Here is a 23,038-nt window from a genome sequence, read left to right as displayed (position 1 = left end):
CAAAATTGTAGTCTTTTGAGATCTCTGTAACTGCATGTCATCCACAATTTGAAACCATGCCCATAATCCTTACTTGCAAGACTAGTGTGCGGAAAAATATATCTGGGATCCATGCCATTGCTGAACCTCGTAATACAAAACCTAAATACTTCTCATCCTCGTAGCTCAAAATTCAGAAATTGCTCAAAAAGAAACTAAGTCATACATCTAGATAAAAAAAAAATGTATAAAAAAGAACATCTGCTACGGGCAAAGTGTGACATATTGACATTGCTAATCACAAGACGTTAGCTTAAAATATCCCATGAATTAAAATCCCTATTGCAACAAAGTGAAAAACAAGTTTCCTGAAATATCACACTCACACCTGCATGGTGTATGTCTTTCCACTGTTACGCGAACACATAACCGCAATATATATTTTTCAGTTTTTTTTATAATTATTTTAATATTATAATTTAAAAAGATGTACATTTTAATAAAATTAGGTATATTATATTTTCTAATTTATTAAAAATAAGTTGATTATTTAATTTTTATAATTTTTAAACATTAATTTTATAAATTATTTATAATTTTTTTTCTTTATAAATATTTTTATAATTAAATATAACATTTTATATTACTTTTATAATTAGGGGCATTTTAGTAATCTTTAATTTCTACCAATTAAACTAATTTTTAAAATTTATCACATCAATCAAATCCTACACTAATTCTCACAAACTTTACTTCCAAATCCACTCTCAATTACCCACAAATCCACTCAAAAAAACAACTAAAAAATTACCCTCAAATCCACTCAAATCCATTCAAATCATCTCTCCCAAATCTACCCAAAAGAACACAGCCTAAGAAATTCTCACTTTTTCTGCATTTGATCATCAGTCAGACCGTGTCTGAGCTTTTTTGGTGTCAAGAACTTTTCTTTTCACCGATCAAGTTGTTGTGTTGGAGTTGGTAAGTTCAATTCCTTCGTCCTGTGATATTTCTGCATTTTCTGTTACATGCAAGCATTGTTCAGCTTGCATGTGTTCATCCACTACTCCTCTAAACCTGGTTTTCTGTTTTGATTATCTGGTTGGTTCCTTTTCACCGATCAGAAATTGTAGGTTGCCTTAGAAGTTAATTACGGGTTAGGCAAGATTGCAAAAATGTAGAATTGTCTGGATTATTCAAGGTAAGGGAAGCTAGTCAATTTGATTATGATTTACTATGTATAAAAATACTGCTTGATGGTTATGCATGTATGTGAAATTGAATGATTTTGTGTTCGACATTGATGGTGTGTGCTGTGTTCATGTTGAATGTCTTTCTGCATAAATCTGGTTCATTTGGCTGAGTGTATTGTGAAGAAGTGTGGTAGTGAAAATGGGAAATTTGTATTGATTGCGAGTTGGGTTTGTATGGAAAATATGGGTAAGTTATTTAAGACTTGTTAGAACACTTAAGTCACTCAAACTGTACCAAAACTAGAAAATTTGACGTTGATCATAATTCTGCAGTTATTCTGCAGAATTATGCAGTTCGTTGAGGGTCCTTCATTGACCGTTCGACTTTTCTCTAGTGTTCGGTCTTTACTGAGTTCTGCTATTGTGGATATTCAGTAAATGACCGATCGATCTTGTATTAACATTTAATTGAATATAGGAATCAGTCTAGTCATAGCCTTCGGTCTTATCTGCGTTCAGTCTGTGATAGTTTTTATCTGTTAATGATCGATCGGTCATGGACTAGCACTCAGTCTTAGTAGTACTCGGTCTCGTACGATATTCAGTCTTAAATGTGTTCGGCCTCTTGTGAGTCTTAAACATAAATGTCTGTTTGTTTATGTTTTAGGGTTCGACCTAAGCTATGGGTGTTCGGTTTAAACTATAGAGGTTTGGTTTAAGTTATAGGTGTTCGGTCTAAGTCATAAGCATTCGATCTAATTTAGTTCTTGGTCTGGTAGTAGTATTCGGTCATGTTGTTATACTCGGTATCTTATAATGGTCAGTTGTAAATAGCGTTCGGCCATATCTTCAGCCGTAATTGTTATGGACCGTTCGGTCCTGTTCTTTAGGTAGTGAAAGACCGTTCGGTCTCCAACATTCACAAGGTGTTAGGCATTGTTATATGTTTGGTGATTCCTGTTCGGCCTATACTTATATTTATTTCAGTGGATTTGATGGCTTATGTATGTATTATCATAATGGTGTCAAAGTGAGATTATTATATGATATTTGTAATATGGATGTGAAAGAGGATTCCGGGGAGGAATTGTCTAAGTGATGGGTTACTAAGTTATTGGTAATGGTATGAATATAAGAAGCTCAGTCTTGACGTTCATCCTGACATTCTAATGGTCACCAATTATCAAGTAGAGAATGATGAGGCATGTCGTGAGAATAGCAGGAGGCCCTAGCCTAGGGGTTTTACTTTGACCTAAGGTGAGTGATAACGGACTAACCTTGTGTAGTAGCTTGGGGTGGACCAGCTGTTTCACCATAACGAGTGCACGAACGGTCATAGTTACATATTCATACCAGTTCGGACGGTCTAAAGTAAAGTGGTCGGTTATTATTTGTGTATAAGATTTATGCATGTGTTTGTGTGTTTTACTTGTTTATTGGGTGGTATGTTAACTTGTATATTAAATTACACTAACTTACCCTACTTTCCTGTTTTGCTTATGTTGCCGTTCGGTTTATCCTTTATAATGATCATCCTGTCACTAATAAAAAATATATTTTTTAAAGCAATTTTTTACATCGGTTAAAATTTGTCAAGTATAAAAAGTGGCACAGTGATAATTTTGTAAATATTATAAATATTTTTAAACCAGTTATAATAAAAATAGGTATAAAAAGTGATATAATGAAAAATAAAAATATTTTTACACAGGCTGCCATCAGAACAACTATAAAAATTCTTTTTTTCTATACCAATCAAATCTAAAGCAGGTATAAATTATTATTTTTTTACCGGTGAGATATTACATCCGGTGTAAATTACATTCATTTCAATCTCTCTCTTCTCCCGATGATACTTTCTTTGTTTCGGCCATTTCTTTCTCGTTCGTTGTCCTTCGCTTTCCTTATCTGCAACTCCTCAAATTTAAACCATTGAAACCCTCTTTCTCATTCTTCTAACGAAGGTCAGGTCCATCGATTTGTTCTGCCGCGTCCACTCCTTCGAAGTCGCAGCATTCCTACACTATCACTCTCCTTCCTAGCGACGGTATTGGCGCCGAAGTCATCTCTGTCGCCAAAGACGTTCTTCTCCTTGCCGGTTATCTCAAAGGTACGACGCTCTCTCTCTCCGAAATCACAGCATTTTTAATTTCGATTGGGTAACTAATTACTGTGTTGTCTCCTGGAATTGAACTGCATCTGTTCTGAGATGGATGACAAAGGAAGGACATCTAGGGCACGCTATATGATGTGATAAATGCGTTTGAATAGATATTTTGTTTTTGTTTCCTTGTTGTCCTCTAACAGTTTTCAACCCATCGTAGTTACTGAACCAATTTAATTTGATGGAGTTGGTGCAGATTTGACAGCTTTAGTATAGCAAAGGTCTGTGTTTTGCTTATATTTTGATTTTGTGCGTGCAGCTTGGCAGTGATGTTAAGTTTTAAGCAAGCTGTTGGATATAAAAATCCTTGTTGTCTAGTCTTCTTCATAGAATTAGTTCAGTGTTATTAAGTGTGTTGTGTACATTCGTTTTTGCTTTATTTAAGTGTTTTAGTGTGCCAAATGTTTTAAGAGCTTATATTAATCATGGTCCTAGGTGTAGTGTAAAGTAGAGTTTTAAAATGAATTGTTAGTAGTTTTATGTTATGGTGCATTGGAATGTTTCATTGAGCCAAGAATTCACTACTCAGTGTTTTATGTTAAATAGTAGCAGGATCCATTGCTGAACTATAAGACAGAAGAGAGAATTGGAGAAAAATGTGATAAATTAGAAAAATGTAAATTGTCTCATAATGAATAATGTGAGTTTACAATGATGGGGCTTATTTAGTCAATCTAAACAACTACACTTGACTAATTTGCTAACTGATTTAAGTAATCTATAAATAACACCTTATATTTATGTCTATAATTTATGTCAGACAAAGAATCAAGAGAAAGGAAACAGTGATTGGATAACTATAATTGTAAGTTTTTGAGTGCATCTTCATGTTAAATTTCAAAAAACAAAAAACTCCGTTTACTTCCTCTTCATTTCCCTGGAGTCCAAAACTCCTGAGCATTCATTCTTTCTTCAGTCTTTTATAGGTAATTATTGAGGTTAGAAAAAGTAGATTTTCTGTTTCAGTGTTGGCAGGCAAAATGTTTATTATGATATTAAAATCTATTCTAATAATGTTTGTTTAGTTTATTATGCCATACTTATTTTCTTTTCCTTTTTTTTATTAAAATTAAAATGCAGATTTTCTCCTATTATGATGTTTGTTAACATGAATGTATCAGTCACCCTGTTATTTTACATCATATAGTATTTTCTTAACCGGGCTTCCTTATTGCCATATTTGCAATTGTGATAGCAGCCTTTTCCACAGGCATTGATTCCAAAATTTCCAAATGTTATGTTTATATATTAATTGAATCTATGTTATGTACACATGCACTAAGAAAAAGTGTTTTCCAAATTTTCACCAGATTCATTCATATTAACAACACAACAAATGTTATGTTTATATATTAATTGTTTTCTTTTTATTTGATTGTAACAGTATGGATGCTGATTTCACCAATTGTGAGAGAGAACAAAGTAAGCAAACTGCTGAGCACATTTCTTAAAGATTTTTCTTTTCTTTTCTTTAAAAGGTAGATCTTTTTATCGAAAATGTTTCTTCCTTCCATGTTGCTCTCTTTGATTTCTTTTATTGATTGTTTGTTTATTTGCTCCATTTCTCTATGGATCCTAATGTATTCAAATGTCTTTTCTTTGTTGTGATATGTATCCTATAATTGACAATTGATTAGTCGTCTAGAGATAAGCAACTGCTTTTTGATAAGATGAGGTATTTGACTTGCATATAATGGAAAACACATGGTCTCTGTTTAGGGCATCTCATACAAATATGAAGGATGGAGTAAATATTGTGTTGATGTTTATTATTTGTTCTTTACTTTTTAGTATCTTTTTTAGGATGATTTCTTATCCTGCTTTTCCTTTGTAATTTTCTAATTGTTTTGATAAATTTTCTGTCTTAAAAGGTGTAATCTATAATTGATATTGATTATCAATTATTGTTTTATATGTAGGGCAACTGTTCGTGATGAATTCAATTCGGGCACCACGATCTGGTTCAGGAGTAGCTACAAAGTCATCACCAGGAGTCATTAGAGTAGCTGTCCCTAACGATTGCCACCAACAATCGCAAGTGAATGGCATCAACACGATCATCTTCCCCACCTGTTGTCCACTGTCAGAGGCCACAGAAGAGCTCCCGTACGACTAGGAGAGCAAATTTCGTGTCCACTGTGTCAAGTATTGATGATTCCCCTGCATTGCATTCTGTATCAGATGTGTCTGGTAATGATCTTGGGTTAGCATTTGATGATGACTGTTTTTTATCTATTACTAATTATTCTACCAGTTTGTTGTATTGTCCAATTTTGATTTATCAATCATATATATTGAGTATTACTTCTGTGTGTTGTGTGATGTTAACTTTGAAGTGTTAATCTTAAGTAGTACTTTTCAAATGTCACATTTCTATAGTACTTTTCTTGATTAAAAATCCTCTTTAGATCAATCAGTTTGAGTACTTTATTTCATGCACAGAGATGATCATCCAGAGAGTTTTCTGTCATCCATGCAAACTATAATGGCTATTCTTTTAGAAGAAAGTGAGGATGTAAATCCAGATCTTTTGTCTATTTTATTGTCTACACTAGGCCGTGACAGAAGAATGAGTACGTTTTCTTGTATAACTTCTTTTCGTGTATAGGCAATAGCTGATGCACTTGGAGAATGAACGTTGTCTTATGTATCATCCTTAATATTAATATTATATAGTAAACATGATTTTCTAAATTTTGTTTATTGCAGGATGTTTATGGGGCTGCGAGGAAGCTTTCCACGAGTATTGTACAACAATGCGTGGAAAAACTTGAACCGAGTATCAAACAATTTTCACAATCATTAATATCACGAGACAGTCAGGAAATGAAAAGTCAAGTTCAATACGATGCAATTATCTATTGTTGTGCTCCTTAGATCCTATATGAAGTTTTTTCCTTTTGCGTAATTATTTTATGTGTAATATGTTAAGTAATTAGGTAAACATATAGGAATTTTGTTAGGTAAATATTACATTCGGTTTGGAACTATTTTGATGTGTTAATAATAAAAAAATATTTATTACTTTGTTCGTTATTAATTATTTACACTATATTTTGGGATTGAATTTTATAAAGGATTGGATATGGATAGTAGCACATACAAATCAAGTATTTAAAAAAGCTTCATTTTTATATTGGTTAAAGACAAAACAGGTATAAAAAGGTCTACTTTTTTTGTTCTGAGGTACAACAGGTGTAAAAAAGTTTATTTTTATACCGGTTTTAGAATAGGTATAGAAAGTGAAAATTTCTATACCAACTCGAAAGCAGATATAAAAAACTTTTTTAACCGGTATAAAAAGTTATTGGACGTTTCAGTGGATCAAGCTCTAGAAAGAGAAAACTCACCAGTATATACAGACCGTTCAGTCTTGTACATAGTTTTATAATAGATTAGGTTGTTGGTTGAAAAATTTAATTTTATAGTTATTTTGGGATAATTTTACTGTTAAATACTTAAACTCCTTGTATCTATCATTATTATATATGATTATTTTATGATATAGTTATTCTATACTTTTGGAATGTTACGCATTTTTATTATTAATTGTTCTTGATTTTTTTTTTTTTTTTAAGTTGTATAAACAAAATTATGAACCGTTACTTTAAAAGACTGAATATAAGAAAAGTTGTTTAAAGAATAACCTATTTTTCCTTTTAAAAATTATAATATATATCATGAAAGATTAAAATAAAAAATAATATAAAGGAACAGTATGATAAATGTTTATTGAGAATTGTTGAGCAGGCAGTGATCCCTGAAATAAGCATTATTTCAAGAAGTAGACTGAATTGCCTGTATTACGCCCGCTTGTTGACCAGATCGTGGGATTATTGGTTGGTAATATCTAAAAGTTAGCGCAACAATTAATTTCTGTAATGTATTCCTTTCTATACCTCGGGTCTTCTGTTGAGAGATTCCTTTTTAAATTATCAGAACCAATTTGGAATTATTAGTTTTAAATTACTTTTAAATTTAGGCTTTTGTAATTAAATCTCTATTAAAAGTTTTTGTTTTATTAAATGCTTAATTTATTTTTTTCTAAATACATTGGTGTCTGTTATCTTTATTTTTTCGTCCCTAAATCGCTTATTATTTAGTTTAATCTTTCTCAGTTAACTATTTTTTTTAGAGAAATGAGTTAACAGGAAAAAATTAAAAAAATTAAAAAGAAAATAAGTGATTAATTAGAGACAAAAATAATAATCAAATAATTTCATTCACTATTAAAACTAAATGATAAGTAATTAGAATAAAGTAAAAGATATTTTAAATAATGGATAAAGTAATTGTTTTAATAAAAACCAATTAAAAATATTAAATGATGAAATATTTATAATTTAATTAATATATAAATTTATGTTAGTTATTATAAAATAAACGCCCAACCATCACGTGTAAAATATTTTCGTTAAATAGAATTCAAGTGCGTCCTTGTTTTTTTTTCGATCTCAATTGGTCCATAAATTTGTAAAATTGAGCTAATTAAATCTTCTCCATTAAGTTTTCATTAATGTCGTCTAATTGTGCTGAGCTGTATTTTTTTTTATATGGTGTGGCATTATATATTAAATTGAATGGGTGATCTGTTGTATAATCAACAATTCCACGTGGCGGCTTCTTCTCCTACTTCTTCTACGGCCACCGCAAACCCTCCCAGAATAGCCCCACCGGCCTTAGTGGCCTCTTCTTCAACCGCCGATACTCGCCAACCTCGACTGCAAAAAAGATTTCAAAACACAATAACACACACTCATATAGGTAAAAAGGAAAAGCAAGAACTTTCTTCAATTGTTGTTGGGAAGAACACACATCCCTTTCTTCCATTGCGAAGAAATCTCTCGCAACCATTTTCCCTTGTGACATTTTAACCATTGCCTATGCCACGTTTTCAACAATTTGGCCTGAGATACATCGATCCTTTTACGCGTTTCGTGTCCTTGCTCGGTGACTGAAGTTGCAGTTTTGGGCGAATTGATATGCGAATTGAAGATCGCGACTTAGGGTTTTAATTTGAGGCTTTTCTTAGATCTTTTGTGTTGTCTTGGTTGCAGGTTCGAATGGAGGTCGCGCGTAGAGATTGGAGAGGTTGGGGTTTTAGGGTTCTTCGTGATTAGAGGAGACCGGAGGAAGAAACAAAACTACACAAGTAAATTATATGCACTTTTTAAAGTTACTCCTTTGTAACACCATACATGATTTCTCCCAGACTTCTTGAAGATCTTCACCTTTTACATATGGAAGAACGTCCCTCAAGTATGTTTTTCCATCATTTTAAAATTCCAATATAGGTGGAGCAGAATGTTCCGTTTGAAATGGTTCAGAAGTCCAAATATGTTGTCATTAATCATAAGTTAATTTTTGAAAAAACAAAAATCACAGAGAGCAGCCACAACATGCTATGTTGCTCTCCACCCAAACGTGAAAGGTGTAACTGGGAAGTACTTTGTGAATTGCAATCTATGCAAGCCAAGTGCGCATGCCAAAAACAAACATCTAGCAAATAAACTCTGGGATTTCAGCAACGAGTTGATCAAATCGATTTTAAAAGTTTGAATACTCTCGCAGCTTGGTGTTTTCCTCCTTAATTAGGGACAAAAGTCACTTGAAGTCTATGAAAACTATTGTAGCTCATGCAATAAGAAGAACGTTATATACAGTTATATATAATTCCAGTTTGTTCTCGGAGGATGTTTCTAAACTTTAGATAATTCCGCCGTTTCCGCCTGAACGTGATTTTCAATTTTTTGCTTATTCTGCCATTCAGTATTCTCCCATAACTAATTGTTAGCTGGCTGCTCTGTTTTATGGTGCTTTGTTCTTTGTTGTTTTGTTCTATGCAAGTACCATAACACTCTGTAACTTTACATGTCGCAATTAAAGACTGACGCATAAAGAGGAGTGACGGACCCGTTATGCGATTCGACGATTCTACGAACAGAGAGGAGAAACACCACGAGGGACCGACTACCTTCAGCAGCAAGGAGTGACGGTGACGGCGGTTTTCGGTGGCCCTAGAAGAAGTAGGAGAAGAGGCCACTGTCACGTGAAATTGTTGATTATATAACAAATCATCATTCAATTTAATATACAATGTCACGCCATATAAAAAAAATACAGCTCAACATAGTTAGATGGCATCAATAAAAACTTAACTGAAAGGACTTAATTGATTCAATTTTACAAGTTTATGAACTCAATTAAGACTGAAAAAAAAAACGAAAACCCACTTAAGATTGACCAACATATACAAGGTCCAAACGAGGTTTAAACCATAGAACTAATATGCTAACAATATTTACTTAAAATAAAATGTTTACCACGATAAAATGACAAATAAACACTTTTGTTAAAATAGGACGTTTAATATTAAAAGGATTTAACAAATTTGTTATGTCAGAGTTCTTAATAACATTTTGTGGGTACTAATTTTTTAATTTATATAGTTTAATTTATTTATTAATTTAGGTGACGCAGTTGTTGTTTTCTTCTCTTATTTTATTGTCACATACTATTTTATAAATTTAACTAATAGTTATGTGACAATTCAACAATGCAATTATCTTTAATATCTCAAACTATTAGTTTTCTTCTAATGAAAAGATTATTACAGGTAAAATTAAAGATTTATTGATGATGAATTAAAAAATATATATATATATATATACAAAAAATAACAATTCTATAACGTAAATAAAAGAACAAATAAACAGCAAAAAACTTAATTAAAAAATATAATATTTTTAAATACTCAATAAAACGCAAAAAAAAAATTATAGCTCAATTACACGTAAACTTAAAACATAATTATACCTATTAAAAAAACGGACGTAAGGAGCGCGTGAGGGAGGCAAGGGATTATTTTGTCTTTTGTGACGGCGTGACTTGGATGACAACTATGCTTCTTCACGTGCATTTATCTATTTCTAGAATTTACTTGAGTTTCAGTGCCCAACTTTACTCCTCATATTCCTATAGTGCATAGGGAGAAAGGCGAACCAGCCATGGAACCTCCTCCATCACAATCCATTCAAGTCTCTGGAGATGATACACAAGACAAGGTCATCAACGAATGGTATTCTTCTTTTCTATCTTCAATCGCTTCTTAACTTTTTTAAGAGATAACATCTTTGATTATTGAATAATCTAACTGTTTATTTGTTTTTGTTTTTGTTTTTGTTTTCTGGATACATGTAGTTGTTCTTGCTGGTATGACTGTACACAAGGTCTCTTTGATTTCTTGTGCTGTAACTTTTAAAACTCTTTATTAGTGTTATTTCATAGGGACATGGGTATCGAGTTGTTACTTTTCTCTTCCCCTTATCAGATGATTGATGTATGATCTGAATTAACTAAGAAAAATCTGTGCGTTTTAATCATAGACTGATACAACATTCTTCCTTTTTGTGTCTTTTGGATGCCTTTGCTAACTGAGTTTGAGATTTTTGTTATATAAATCACACTGAAATTAGAATGTATAGGTGAATCCTAAGAATTCTAGAATCTGAGTTTATTATCCTATATATCCAAATCGTTTGGGAATTTCATGGTTGTTTTACTAGCAGAGGATCCTGTTTCCATAAAGTGGTGTGGGTCTGCAAAAGTCATTCTTTTAGTCAGAGAATCACAACAAGCTTTTGTGGCAAAAACTGAATATCACATAACAACTATCAGAACATGGCAGTAGTAGGAAAGACACATTTTTTATTTATTTGACCCGTATTATAAAAAATAATAGTATCAAATTAACATAAAAATTGTGTGTGTATTAAAATATTATTATTATTATTATTATTTTTAATTACAACAAAGTTTTGTTTTATATTCAAACTAATCAATTTCCTGGTGTCACCTTGATGAATAAGGCTCATTTGATGCATTATTAAAAGATAGAAAGGAGTTCAAATGATCGGTAATGAAGATGCAAACAATCCTTTATTAGACTAAGTACACTAATGAAGGTAAAAAGATGGAGAATTTTTAGAAGGTGATTTATTTATTTAAAAAATTAAAATACTTTATAATAAAATTTGTTATTTGAATGTAAGGGGAAAAAAGTAAAATTTTAGGATTTTGAGAACATAAAATAGTTATTTAAGACTATATAATTTCAAGTTTTAAATGAAATTTATTTTGGATTCTCCTCCTTTAAACTTGTCTCTTTGCATCATGATTTCTTTTTGTGTATAAATTAATATAATTTTTTTATAAACATTAATTATGTTTTCAGATTTTTTTTATTACCCCATGTTAATTTTTAGATAGGGTCATTTTTCATTAATATCTGACAAATCTATTTTTTAATGGATGTTAATTAAACTTTTTTAATATACACTAATAAAACAATTAATTAAGTGATTTTAAGGAATATAGACAACGTGTATTTTTTGTTTAATATTATTTAAATTATGTAAATTTGTAACAATATTATTTTGTTTTTAACTTTTTGTCACGATTTTCTCAGCTCATGTGATAGTATGAATCTCGGTCAAATTTGTTTTATTAAAGCATGTAAAGATAATTTTTATTTTTATGTATATAGAAATTGTTTTTCTAATTGATGTTGTTATTTATTGACAATTTTTTTATTTAGGAACAGTTGAAATACTTTTTAAAATAAGAAAATTAAAATTTAATATATTTGAATTATTTTATTCAATTAACACAGTTATAAATTTTAAAAATTTAAAGTAAAAGTAATTAATATTTAACATATTCAATTTTTCTGTAACGGTAAAATATCAGTTATGATGGAATTTGAGTGGACTGATATTAGACGAGTCTTTAAGATTTGGGCTGGATTGAGTCTTTTTTTAAGATGAATCCTTGAAAACAATAATCATATCCTTCAATTTATTTATTTTCTGCATTATTTTTACTTTTTAGAAATTTACAATTTGTTTATTTTCTGCATTATTTTTACTTAGAAATTTATAATTTATTTATTTTGTGCATTATTTTTACTTCAAAAAATTACAGATATAATGTCATTAAAATTTTAGAAATTTTTATATTATTATTTTTAGTTAGCTTCGCAGGTAAGGGCGGATATTAAATAATAATAAAAAGTTGACTCATTTTTTTTTTCAATGAATTAGAATTTTTGAAAGATAGATTGATTGGATTCATAAGTTTATAGTAATAAAGTTAAAACTGTTACGTATGTTACTAAATATTATTCAGAATTAAAAACAAAAATATTAATTTATATAATTAATTAAATATAAAAACCACTCAAATATTATTAAACATTATTTTAGCATTAAAAAATTAAAATTGTCAACTTAAAATTTACGTAATTAATAAGTACTGAATAAAATAGGTTTAATTTAGGATTGAGTGAGTTGTATAATAGTATATACTTTTATAAAGTCAAGTAAAATTGACTTACGAGTCCGAGCCAATTTTATGGTTTTATTTTAATAACTTTTATAAATGTTAGACAAATTTATGGAATATTATATATGGATTAACTAACGTGAATTTGTTATAATTTAATTGTGTTAGTGAATTTGAGTCCTACCCTTTCCATGAGTATTAAATATTTGGAGGAATGCGATTTTCATAAAGAAACGTATTTATAATGTTATGCATAATCTGTATAACATAACATTTCATAAAATTAAATATTTTCCCAAAAGCAGTTCTAAGATATGAATTAAATGTTTGGTTATGAATTTGATCAGAGTTTATTTTTTATAACTCATTCTTTTATTCAGATGCTGACTTATAAATAACTTTAAATATGTTATTCATGAAAAAAAAATGTTTCTTAACAGACTAAAGTCTTTTATAACAATAATTGCTTTTAAATTATTTCAAAATAATTTAAATATTTTTTTAATCTTTTAACACACCTTTTTGGTTATGGTTAACAAAGGAAGGAAGATATTCACCAAATAAATAATACTATAGACTACAATTCCATTCTCTAAACCTTATAATTTTTTTTTCTGGACTCCATGTCATAAATCAAAGTTAAAATACTTTTTTTTTTCAGTACGTCCAGAATAATAAAATAAAATCATTGGTCTAATCCAAATTACTATAATTTGTAGATTAATTTATTGTTTAAATAGAATTTTATTGTTAAACTGCCGTTTCTTGTTTAGTGTAGTTGCACGATTGAAGGTTACGAAGTGACAGAAATAGAGAGTGTTGCTTTTATATATATATATTGTATACCAACATCAAGTTGATCACGTCGTTCCCGCAAAATGATTAGTTATTCATATTTTGTTAGCTTTTATCATGACTGTACACACATAGTCCACCACATGACACACCCAAGAAACACAGTCAAATGTAACGCACTTTCGGTATATTTTGCTTTCAAAATTCTCCTACTCCCACAATGCACACGACTTAATCCTCAAACTGCAACCTTAGCATGTTACCGAATTTTCATATTATTTTTGACAATTTTTCACAATGCATATATATGTTTTTAGATAAAAAAAGAATATTATTCAACTTTTTTAAGTTTTAATTACATTTCTTAACTTTGACACTTCAAATATAAGCTGAAATTAGTTTTGAGATAATTATTTTATCATATTTAATTAATTAAAACTACAATGGATAAAAGGAATAAAGGCTTTTATCATACCGAGACTCAATACATACGTTAGAATTTGAAATAGGATAATTTAAAATAGGATAATAATACTTTGATAACAATTTTTTAATAATATTTTAACATTATTTACGTGTTATTTTTTGATTGATTTAAAATTATTTTACAATCAATAATAATAATTATAAACATTAATATGAACCAATTACAAAATGATACATGAATAATATTAAAATGTTGTAAAAAAAGTATTTTCAAAAGGATTATTATTATCGTTTTAAATATGAGTTTAAATCTTATTGATTCCTTGTGTGTGATTGGACTCAATCTGATTGGGATGTTCTGATTGATGTTCCCGTTAGTGAATATCCTCTTCTATACACCCAACAGTGTACTATTGCAAACATCCTATTTTCTTCGCAAGGAGCTTCACGTGTCAACTATGCAGTATCCTTTTTTCCATATGTCTTTGAAGCTGTTAGTTTTTTATATGAGAGATACATTATGACACTACATCATCTTGGCACTTAGAGCAATTGTTAACTATGAGATAGTTCTACGGAAGTTCTCTACTCCATTAACAAATACCAAAACCAAAAGTAGCAGACATTTTGGACTTGTACCAAACCAGAGTGAAAGGGACAAGGATAGTGGCCATGCCACTCTCCACAAAAGCAAAGCTAGTGAGTGTGTTTTTTCCTATAAATGGCTGTAGTTTGCAGCTAAATGTCACAAGCAATTCTAATAATTTTTCCTGTTGTCAACTTATGGAGTCATTTGCCTCTAATAAGCTTCCTTTTCTTTCACTGTTTTGGCTTCTGTTCCTCAGTCCTCTAGTGTGCTGTCAACTTTACTATAACTTCTATGACTCAACTTGTCCAAACCTCACCGGAATTGTTCGATACAACGTGTTGTCAGCTATGGCCAAGGACGCAAGGATTGCTGCCTCTCTCCTACGCCTTCATTTTCATGATTGTTTCGTTCTTGTAAATAACTCGTCTCAGTTTTAGTTGGGAAATCTAATATCAAAGCATATTTTTACGTTGCATTCAAATTGACTACGTGTGCTGTTTCTTCCTTTTTCGTCACGCAGGGATGTGATGCATCGGTGCTGCTAGATGACACTGATACTCTAAAGGGGGAGAAAAATGCACTGCCTAATAAAAATTCACTGAGAGGATTTGAACTCATTGACAAAATCAAGGCCAACTTGGAAAAGGCTTGTCCTTCCACTGTGTCATGTGCTGATATACTGACTCTAGCAGCAAGAGAGGCTGTTTATCTTGTAAGACACCAAATTTTCACTGTTTCGAATAAACCATACTAAAAAATACACACTACTGATAATTAGTTATCTGGTAAATTTTTCAGAGCAGAGGTCCATTTTGGTCTGTGCCTCTGGGTCGTAGAGATGGTACAACAGCAAGTGAGAGCGAGGCAAATAACTTGCCATCACCCTTTGAACCTTTAGAAAACATTACGGCCAAGTTTATATCAAAGGGTCTTGAAAAGAAGGATGTAGCAATACTCTCAGGTTTGTCTCCTTCAAAATTCGATCAGTACAAAACTCTTTACACAGACATTTCATAGATGTTAGTTAAACCCAAAGAAAAAGTTAAACAAAAATCCTGACTTCACATTTTCAGTTAGAATGTTCATGTTTATATATGTAATTAATGAATGCAGGTGCACACACTTTTGGCTTTGCTCAATGCTTCACGTTCAAGCCGAGGCTCTTCGACTTTGGTGGGTCTGGTAAATCTGATCCAGCACTAGATGAGTCACTTGTACAGAGTTTAAAAAAAGTGTGTCCAAACCAAGCTGATTCTGACACCAATCTGGCTCCCTTGGATCCTGTGACTACTAACACATTTGACAACAGTTACTACAAAAACATTGTGAACAAGTCGGGTTTACTTCAGTCAGACCAGGCTCTTTTGGGTGACACTGCAACTGCTTCATTGGTCAACAACTATAGCAAGTGGCCTATTCTGTTCTTCAGAGACTTTGCTGTTTCTATAGAGAAAATGGGTCGCATAGGTGCCCTTACAGGACAACAAGGCCAAATAAGGGCAAACTGTAGGGCTGTGAATTGAATAACTCTTATTGCTCTTGCCTTTTCAAAACCTTTGTACAATAAATTCTGGGTCTGTTTGTGTTCAAATTTAAGTAATGTATGCAACTTTCAAAAAATAAAAGAAAAAAATGTGCAGTTTGTTATATATCAAGAGAGGCATATATTATATATTAAGACACCTTCTTGTGAAACTAATAAATGCCATAACTTCAACAAAATATAATGAAATTGACTGAATAATGTAAGCAGGGAGAAATTGAGTAATTGTGTCCATTTTTATAGTGAAATGGTAATATGATGATAACCTAGGATAGTTACACAGAAATGAACAAAGGAAATAGAACAACATATGAAAACATGTCAACATAGATATAAAATTAAGACTAGCAAACAGTTAAGTTGGAAATGAGTCATGTATTCTACAAAAAAATTATATTTTCATATACAAAGCATATGGTTTCAATTGGGTAAATGGTCTTTGTACTATTTACAGCAATTGGCCTTAGTGGCATGTAATTACGTCACATGTTCAGATGTGTCAATAGAGTGGTTGACTCTTTTTGAAAAGTAACAAGAGAATAATGGAGTACATATTTTGACTTTTTCCTTTCTAATAATGGCAAATATTCTTCTTAAATCTCCTTGTTTTTTTCTTGCATATACGAATATAAAAATTTCCATTTTTTTATTTTTAAATTGAGCAATTTAATAGTAGAAAATTACTTTCAAATTACAATGTGGAAAAGCATATTTCATAAGTCATATTTTACTTTTTAGATTATACAATTTGAAAGCTATTTTCTTTCCCAAAAAAAAATCCTTCTAGATTGAATAAATTGAAAGACTAAAATGACTTTCTGAAATTAGAGAGGATTACGAAAAAAAAACTTTCAGATTGAGCAGTTTAGAAGTTATTTTTTACTCCCGAATTGTATAATTTGAAAGTATTTTTTTATTTTTGGACTGCATAATACAGAAGTCATTTATAAGTTTCGAATTGAACAATCTGCAAGTCATTTTTTTTATTTTAGATTGTATATTTTAGAATTTTTTTTTCGGTTCTAAATTGTGTAGTCCAGATCTTTTTAAGAAAAATAATAATTTTAAATTGGCAAAAGTAAATTTTTTGTCTTCATGAGGATGCACACAAAAAAATGATGGAGGTGCGACAAGAATTTACCTTTTTTATTCCGAAGACTAGCGTAGAAGAGAAAACTTAGCTGGGCCGGTAAGCCCATTGAATCTTTGAGATTACAAAATCACACTCAGGAGAGTTATCGGGCTATATGAAAATATCATCTTCTTTAATAATTTTTAGATGACAAATAATTTAGTGTCATGACTTTTTTTGGGTTTCAAATTAAAAAATATTAAGATACTTAATAATTTGGGTTTCAAATTATCTGCAGTATTATTTTTTCTTTCATTGAATGATCGACATGCGGTCGCTCTAAAGTTAAATTTGTAGTTTATATATTTTCTTAGTTTATATATTTTTGAATTTCGGAGGGTGATTTATGGGAAGAAAGGATCGGAATTGACGGCATGAATACTGAGAAAGAACTGATATCGATTTGGCTATCCATCTTTTCTTCACCTGCACTTTAAATAAACAAATATTCAGAATTTCTTATGTGTTTGGTTAGGGTAGGATGGAAGGAAAACGACGGTGAAAAAGATAGAAAAATGGAGGGAATATTTAATTTTAGTTCCTTTTGTTGTTTGTTGGGAAGAAAGAGGGTAAGCATGCGCATCAATAGGTACATTTTCTCTTCCTGCATCTTCACCCATCATCACTTCCCTCTTTCACTTTCATCAATTTTTTCTATTTCTTTCGACTCTCACTACCATCATTACAATATTCGACTCTCCTATTCTATACATGCATCATTCTTCTTTCACCAACTCAAACTTTATAAACCTCAATTTTCAATTTGATGAAAATATAAAATGTATCTCTAAGCTTAATTTATGATGTTTTTTTTTGGCAAAAACCACGGATTGGTACGAGCGTGAATGTGAAAAATCGCAAGTACCAATTTGTTGCAACTTTCTTTCAGGGTAATGAAGAAAGTGACTGTGGAACAATGCAATGAATCAGTGACAAGATTGTGTTAATCAGGTATGGTTTTATTATATTATGTGCATCTTAAGTCATATCACATTACCACAAATGGTCTTCGTCTTTTTATTTCACTCATTTTCTCTGTCTCTAAGAAAATAACAATTAAAGAGAGGGAAATTCTGTCATTTTCAAAAAGTTGTTCGTTTTTTGGATGGGAGCAGTTTTCCACACTTTATTCCGTTCAATTTGAATTTGATGAAGAAACTACAGTTTTTTTTACTAATCTCCAAAACTTGGCGCCAGATTCCTCCGGCATAATCAATATAAAAACACGTCAACAAAAAATCAAAGTGCAGAAAATAACATAATCATACTAATGGACATAATTTTAGCAATGAGTATGACAGAATATTAATGTCTCTGTATATTTATCTACAATGTTGTTTCAAGTGAATCCAGTTTGTATTGAAACAAAAACTCAAAATATTCTTAACTACGTTCGTTTCTTTCTTTCCTGTCCCAACATTTTGTGAAGTGATTATCAGAAGGTAACTTGTCACTTTTAATTGGAGACAATTGAATGAGTTCCTATAAATGACGCTGTGTTACTTCATCTTTAATTAATCAGCCTCTTCATTATAGTAAATATGAACCTCTTGATAATTGCCATTTTGGAAAAACAATGATAGTAATACTAGGTGATCATCATCGAATGTTGTAACATAAAATAGGATTTGGAGTCAGATATGGGTGATGCTACTTTTGTGTGTTTTAAAAGAAAATTAAATTGCAGAGAAACATTTTACGTACGTGGGGAGCTGAATTATGTTGATGGCGTAGTGAGTGGGCAGCAAGAACATAATGAATCTGCAACAACCCTTCCCACCAGCTTCCATTCAAAACCAAAACAACATAACACAATAATCATTATCTATTTTTAGCATACACATTTCTTATCATTAATTTTTATCATATTGCTGCAACGAGGTACAATCACTTATCACTACGTACTGTGTTCATTTGTCACGGGTAAAAAATAAAATAAAAGTTAAAATTTAGATTTTAAATTTAATTCAATTTTATAAAATTGATTATGTAAAATAAAATTTACACTTTCGTAAAAGAGTAAATCAAATAAATATCAAAATTTGTTATAATAAATTTTAACCTATAATTTTTGTTTCAATATATAGAGTTGAGAACTAATCTTTACAATTTAAACCAATCACTTCTCTTAATTTTATCTCAATTCCTCTAATGTTTTGTAGAACCTCCTCTTACACAGAGTCTGAGTCCAAGTTTGGGTACTGCTAAAGACACTCTAATTAAAGATCAAAATTTTATTCATTAACAGGTGGAACTTCCATCACAGCTAAATCTAAAGGCAAATTATGAGCATTACGTTCATACATTACTTCCATACCAAGGTTAGCTCGGTTAATAATATCAGCCCAGGTATTTATTACACGACCTTGACTATCAATTACGGATTGGTTGAAATTAAAACCATTTAAGTTGAAAACCATAGTGCTGATACCTAAAGCGGTAAACCAAATACCTACTATAGGCCAAGCAGCTAGGAAGAAACGTAAAGAACGAGAATTGTTGAAACTTGCATATTGGAAGATCAATCGGCCAAAATAGTCATGAGCAGCTACAATATTATAAGTTTCTTCTTCTTGACCAAATTTGTAACCTTCATTTGCAAATTCATTTTCTGTGGTTTCCCTTATCAAACTAGAAGTTACCAAGGAACCATCCATAGTACTGAATAGGGAGCCGCCGAATACACCAGCTACAGATCGGTTATCAGAATTAAGTTTTAAATATACAATAAATGTAACTTGTCTACTTTTTTACCTTACCTTTACATTTATAAATTTTGAAATAAGTTTTTGATTATGATTGTTCTAGTTATGATCTAATATCTTATAAGCATGTTTTACCTAATTAATCACAATATGTTTTTAATATATAAGAGATTGAAAACCAATTAGCCTATTCTATTTTAAAAATTTTAAAAGGTTGATCGAACCATTAGACTTACTCTATAATGTACAATTTTAATACTATATTTAAAATATTAATTTTAAAATTAATTTAATTTTATAAAATCGACTTTTTAAGATAAAATTTACAATTTTATATATTATAAGACGGTGAAGGAAGCATTTACGAGATGGTGGCATCACATATACCTCACATTACATTATTTTTAGTTGCATTTGGTATTATGACAAAAAGTATGGCAATGTTGAATGGATTATTCTGTTTGGCATTTATACGGAAAGGGTGATTCAGGCCACAGAATTTCAGATTCCGACGAAAAGAAAGGTATAAACATCATTCTGATGTGAAGTTACATCATGAATGAATCAGCGCTTTCTGTAGTAGTTATCAGTTGTTTTTGCTTCTATTTGATAATTTTATTTTTGTCACGTCTACACTCTTTTTGATACAGTGCATGTATTTGGCTTATAGTATTTTTGATACAGTGGAGGATAATGCACATTCGAGATTGGGATGAATCCATATATATATATATATATATATATATATATAAAGTACTTTTTTTGTTTGGTTCGGTGTGATTAAAAAAAAAACTAAAATCTTAAGAAATGAGTTAAGTTTAATATAAAATAAATTAGTTCAATAAGTATTTTAAAAAGTGGTATAAAATAATTTTTAAACCAAAGCACATGATAAAATCTTCTTTACAAATAAGATATCATAGCATAACATAATATTGTTTGGTAAAAATAAATAAAAAGGAGGTTTGGTATATCCTCAACGTTATATAGCCTACAAAATAATTGAAAACTCTGTTTCTTCTCTATCTTAACAGTAGACAATCAGGTTTATTATTGTGTATTATATGTTTTAAAATAATAGTATAATAGTAAATAAAAGTTAATAATTAAGAATGAAAAAAATATTTCTTTTTAGATAAAATTTATAAAGATAGTTTGGTGTAACATACCAAAAATATAGTAAAATATTATATAAAAAAGTTATCACATGTATTATATGATAAAACATTTAATTAAAATATAAAGTCTAACTTATAGTTATCCAAAACAACTATAAATTTAAACTTTATATACAGATGAAATAAAACAAAACTATCTACAAGTTAGACTAAACTAACTAAGCAACCGGATAATCCCCATCAAGCGTCTGCTTCACAGTGAGCTGATCTCCTTGTGCTCACACCCATAAGATGATCATAGCCAAACAAGAACATAGCCACATACAAAGACAAACACATACAAAAGGGTAAGCTAGATATAAAAGATTCATACATTAGTATAACATACAATCAAAACTTAATTCATTCAGATAATACAATTAACTTCAAACATTCTAAACAAGTTATGACTTAGACTTAACCGTCCGGACTTAGAATGAATACCGAGCTATGATGGGTTGTGCACTTGTGGTGGCCTCTACTATTTTGCAAAGTCACTGCCATGGGTTTCACCCTACCACACATAAGGTTAGTCTGTTACTACACAATAAGCCTCCAAGTAGCGCCTACACTAGGACCTCATACTACTCTCACCACATGAATCAATTATCTCTATTTGAGAATGAACGATCATTAGAGTGTTAGGATAACCCCCAATACTGAGCTCCCTATATTCATTCTAATAACACTTAAACCGTACCGAAAAAGTTCCTCCCATGGAACCCATATAACCATCCGTGAAATCATTTGAACCAATATAATTATGCACACTTTCACAATTTCATGACACACATAACTTTTGATACTCACATAATACCCATACATAGTCACACATCATATAGTCATACATCATCCATAATTGAATCAATTACATAACTCAACCAATAAAGATCAAATAATAAAAGAATACATGTTAATCTGAAACAGTCGCTCAACACACCTACTCGTTGAGCGACCACAGACTTTGCTCGCACAACAACCCGGCTCGTTGTGCGAATAAAATTCCCAATGGTACCAGATATTGAATTCGCGCTCAGCGACATCACTGGCTAAGTGAAACTCACCAGAAAGTGGACCAGCCCTTCAACTCACTCGCTCAACTACCCCAATGCGTTGGTTGAATAGAATCACAATGCTCCCAGACCTAGACATCTCGCTCAACGACCCTTCTCGTTGTGCAAACCAACAAATAGGGAGCCAACCTCCACGACCACTCGCTGAGCGACTCAACTCGCTCAGCGAGTCTGCATAATCTGCAGCACCAAATCTGCAGAATTACGCAACCTACACCAAATTTACCAATTCCAACTATTTTTCCCAACTTCTAATCCTCTTAAATTGAGTTATACACCTAATTAGACTTGAAAAGTATTTCTAAACATTACTACCATCATTCTAAAGTGATTTCTAACAATTTCCCACTCCAAAACACACAATTTATCAACTTATGGATCTAAATCACATTCTACCACTTTTGACACTATTTTAAGCAACTTAGGAACTCTAACAAGTCCCAAATGACTTGTCCAAACTATCATAACAAACCAATTGGTCATCTAACCCCTATTTCACATTTTCACTACTCCACTTCCTCAAAACTAGCCTTAAACCTTGGCAATATGACTTTCTTCCCAACTAACCAACCCTATCACAATTTCTAACATTCAACACAGCCCATAACATATAATTCATCATCCAATTCAGTTCATTTTTCACATTTCATCAAAGGCACATTCCAAAACAGTCAAATCACACATGATATAGTTACTCTAGAGTATAAGTTTAGTTCAAACAACAAGATAACCAAGAATTTACACATACATATCCAATTACTAAATTAGAGTGTAACTCTAGCTTCCCTTACCTTAGGGAAACGCTGCACAGCTCTAGAAAACCCTGATCGATGCTTGCACCACAAGGAAACTCTAGAAAACCCTACAAATCACCGATTGGTAATAGAAAATCAACCTTAGAACCTAAATTGAGCTAAGAGTTAAGAAAGAGAGACACAAT

General features: G+C 30.9%; 2 protein-coding genes and 2 long non-coding RNA genes across 5 annotated transcripts; 3 read left to right on the top strand and 1 right to left on the bottom strand.

The window, feature by feature from the left end:
- The first annotated feature begins 2,979 nt into the window (after nucleotides 1-2,979).
- On the top strand, nucleotides 2,980-6,360 carry LOC108335316 (uncharacterized). Of its 2 annotated transcripts, XR_001832719.2 has the most exons (5): nucleotides 2,980-3,282; nucleotides 4,721-4,814; nucleotides 5,256-5,526; nucleotides 5,779-5,909; nucleotides 6,046-6,360. It is a non-coding gene; the product is annotated as an uncharacterized LOC108335316 (long non-coding RNA). The 2 variants fall into 2 exon arrangements; XR_008245828.1 differs by lacking the exon at nucleotides 5,779-5,909 and having other exon boundaries at nucleotides 4,721-4,758.
- Nucleotides 6,361-10,224: 3,864 nt separating this feature from the next.
- Nucleotides 10,225-10,718, top strand: LOC108335546 (uncharacterized). Its single transcript, XR_001832753.2, has 2 exons — nucleotides 10,225-10,414; nucleotides 10,537-10,718. It is a non-coding gene; the product is annotated as an uncharacterized LOC108335546 (long non-coding RNA).
- A 3,918-nt stretch (nucleotides 10,719-14,636) lies between these two features.
- Nucleotides 14,637-16,137, top strand: LOC108335172 (peroxidase 10). Its single transcript, XM_017571123.1, has 4 exons — nucleotides 14,637-14,901; nucleotides 15,009-15,200; nucleotides 15,287-15,449; nucleotides 15,602-16,137. Exons 1-4 carry the CDS (start codon nucleotides 14,683-14,685, stop codon nucleotides 16,009-16,011), a joined length of 984 nt encoding a protein of 327 aa, XP_017426612.1. The 5' UTR covers nucleotides 14,637-14,682; the 3' UTR covers nucleotides 16,012-16,137.
- A 3,260-nt stretch (nucleotides 16,138-19,397) lies between these two features.
- LOC128194294 (photosystem II protein D1-like) lies at nucleotides 19,398-19,820 on the bottom strand. The gene has a single exon (XM_052869487.1). It carries the CDS (start codon nucleotides 19,818-19,820, stop codon nucleotides 19,398-19,400), a length of 423 nt encoding a protein of 140 aa, XP_052725447.1.
- Nucleotides 19,821-23,038: the final 3,218 nt, after the last annotated feature.

The sequence above is a fragment of the Vigna angularis genome, chromosome 10 (assembly GCF_016808095.1).
Source record: "Vigna angularis cultivar LongXiaoDou No.4 chromosome 10, ASM1680809v1, whole genome shotgun sequence".
Taxonomy (NCBI): domain Eukaryota; kingdom Viridiplantae; phylum Streptophyta; class Magnoliopsida; order Fabales; family Fabaceae; genus Vigna; species Vigna angularis.
This window is presented reverse-complemented; position numbering and strand designations above follow the sequence as displayed.

Coding starts and splice junctions, on each gene's coding strand:
- LOC108335172 (XM_017571123.1), top strand. CDS start 14,683: ATGGAGTCATTTGCCTCTAATAAGCTTCCTTTTCTTTCACTGTTTTGG. Junction 15,201..15,286: donor CAAGAGAGGCTGTTTATCTT/GTAAGACACCAA, acceptor TAAATTTTTCAG/AGCAGAGGTCCATTTTGGTC. Junction 15,450..15,601: donor GGATGTAGCAATACTCTCAG/GTTTGTCTCCTT, acceptor TAATGAATGCAG/GTGCACACACTTTTGGCTTT.
- LOC128194294 (XM_052869487.1), bottom strand. CDS start 19,820: ATGGATGGTTCCTTGGTAACTTCTAGTTTGATAAGGGAAACCACAGAA.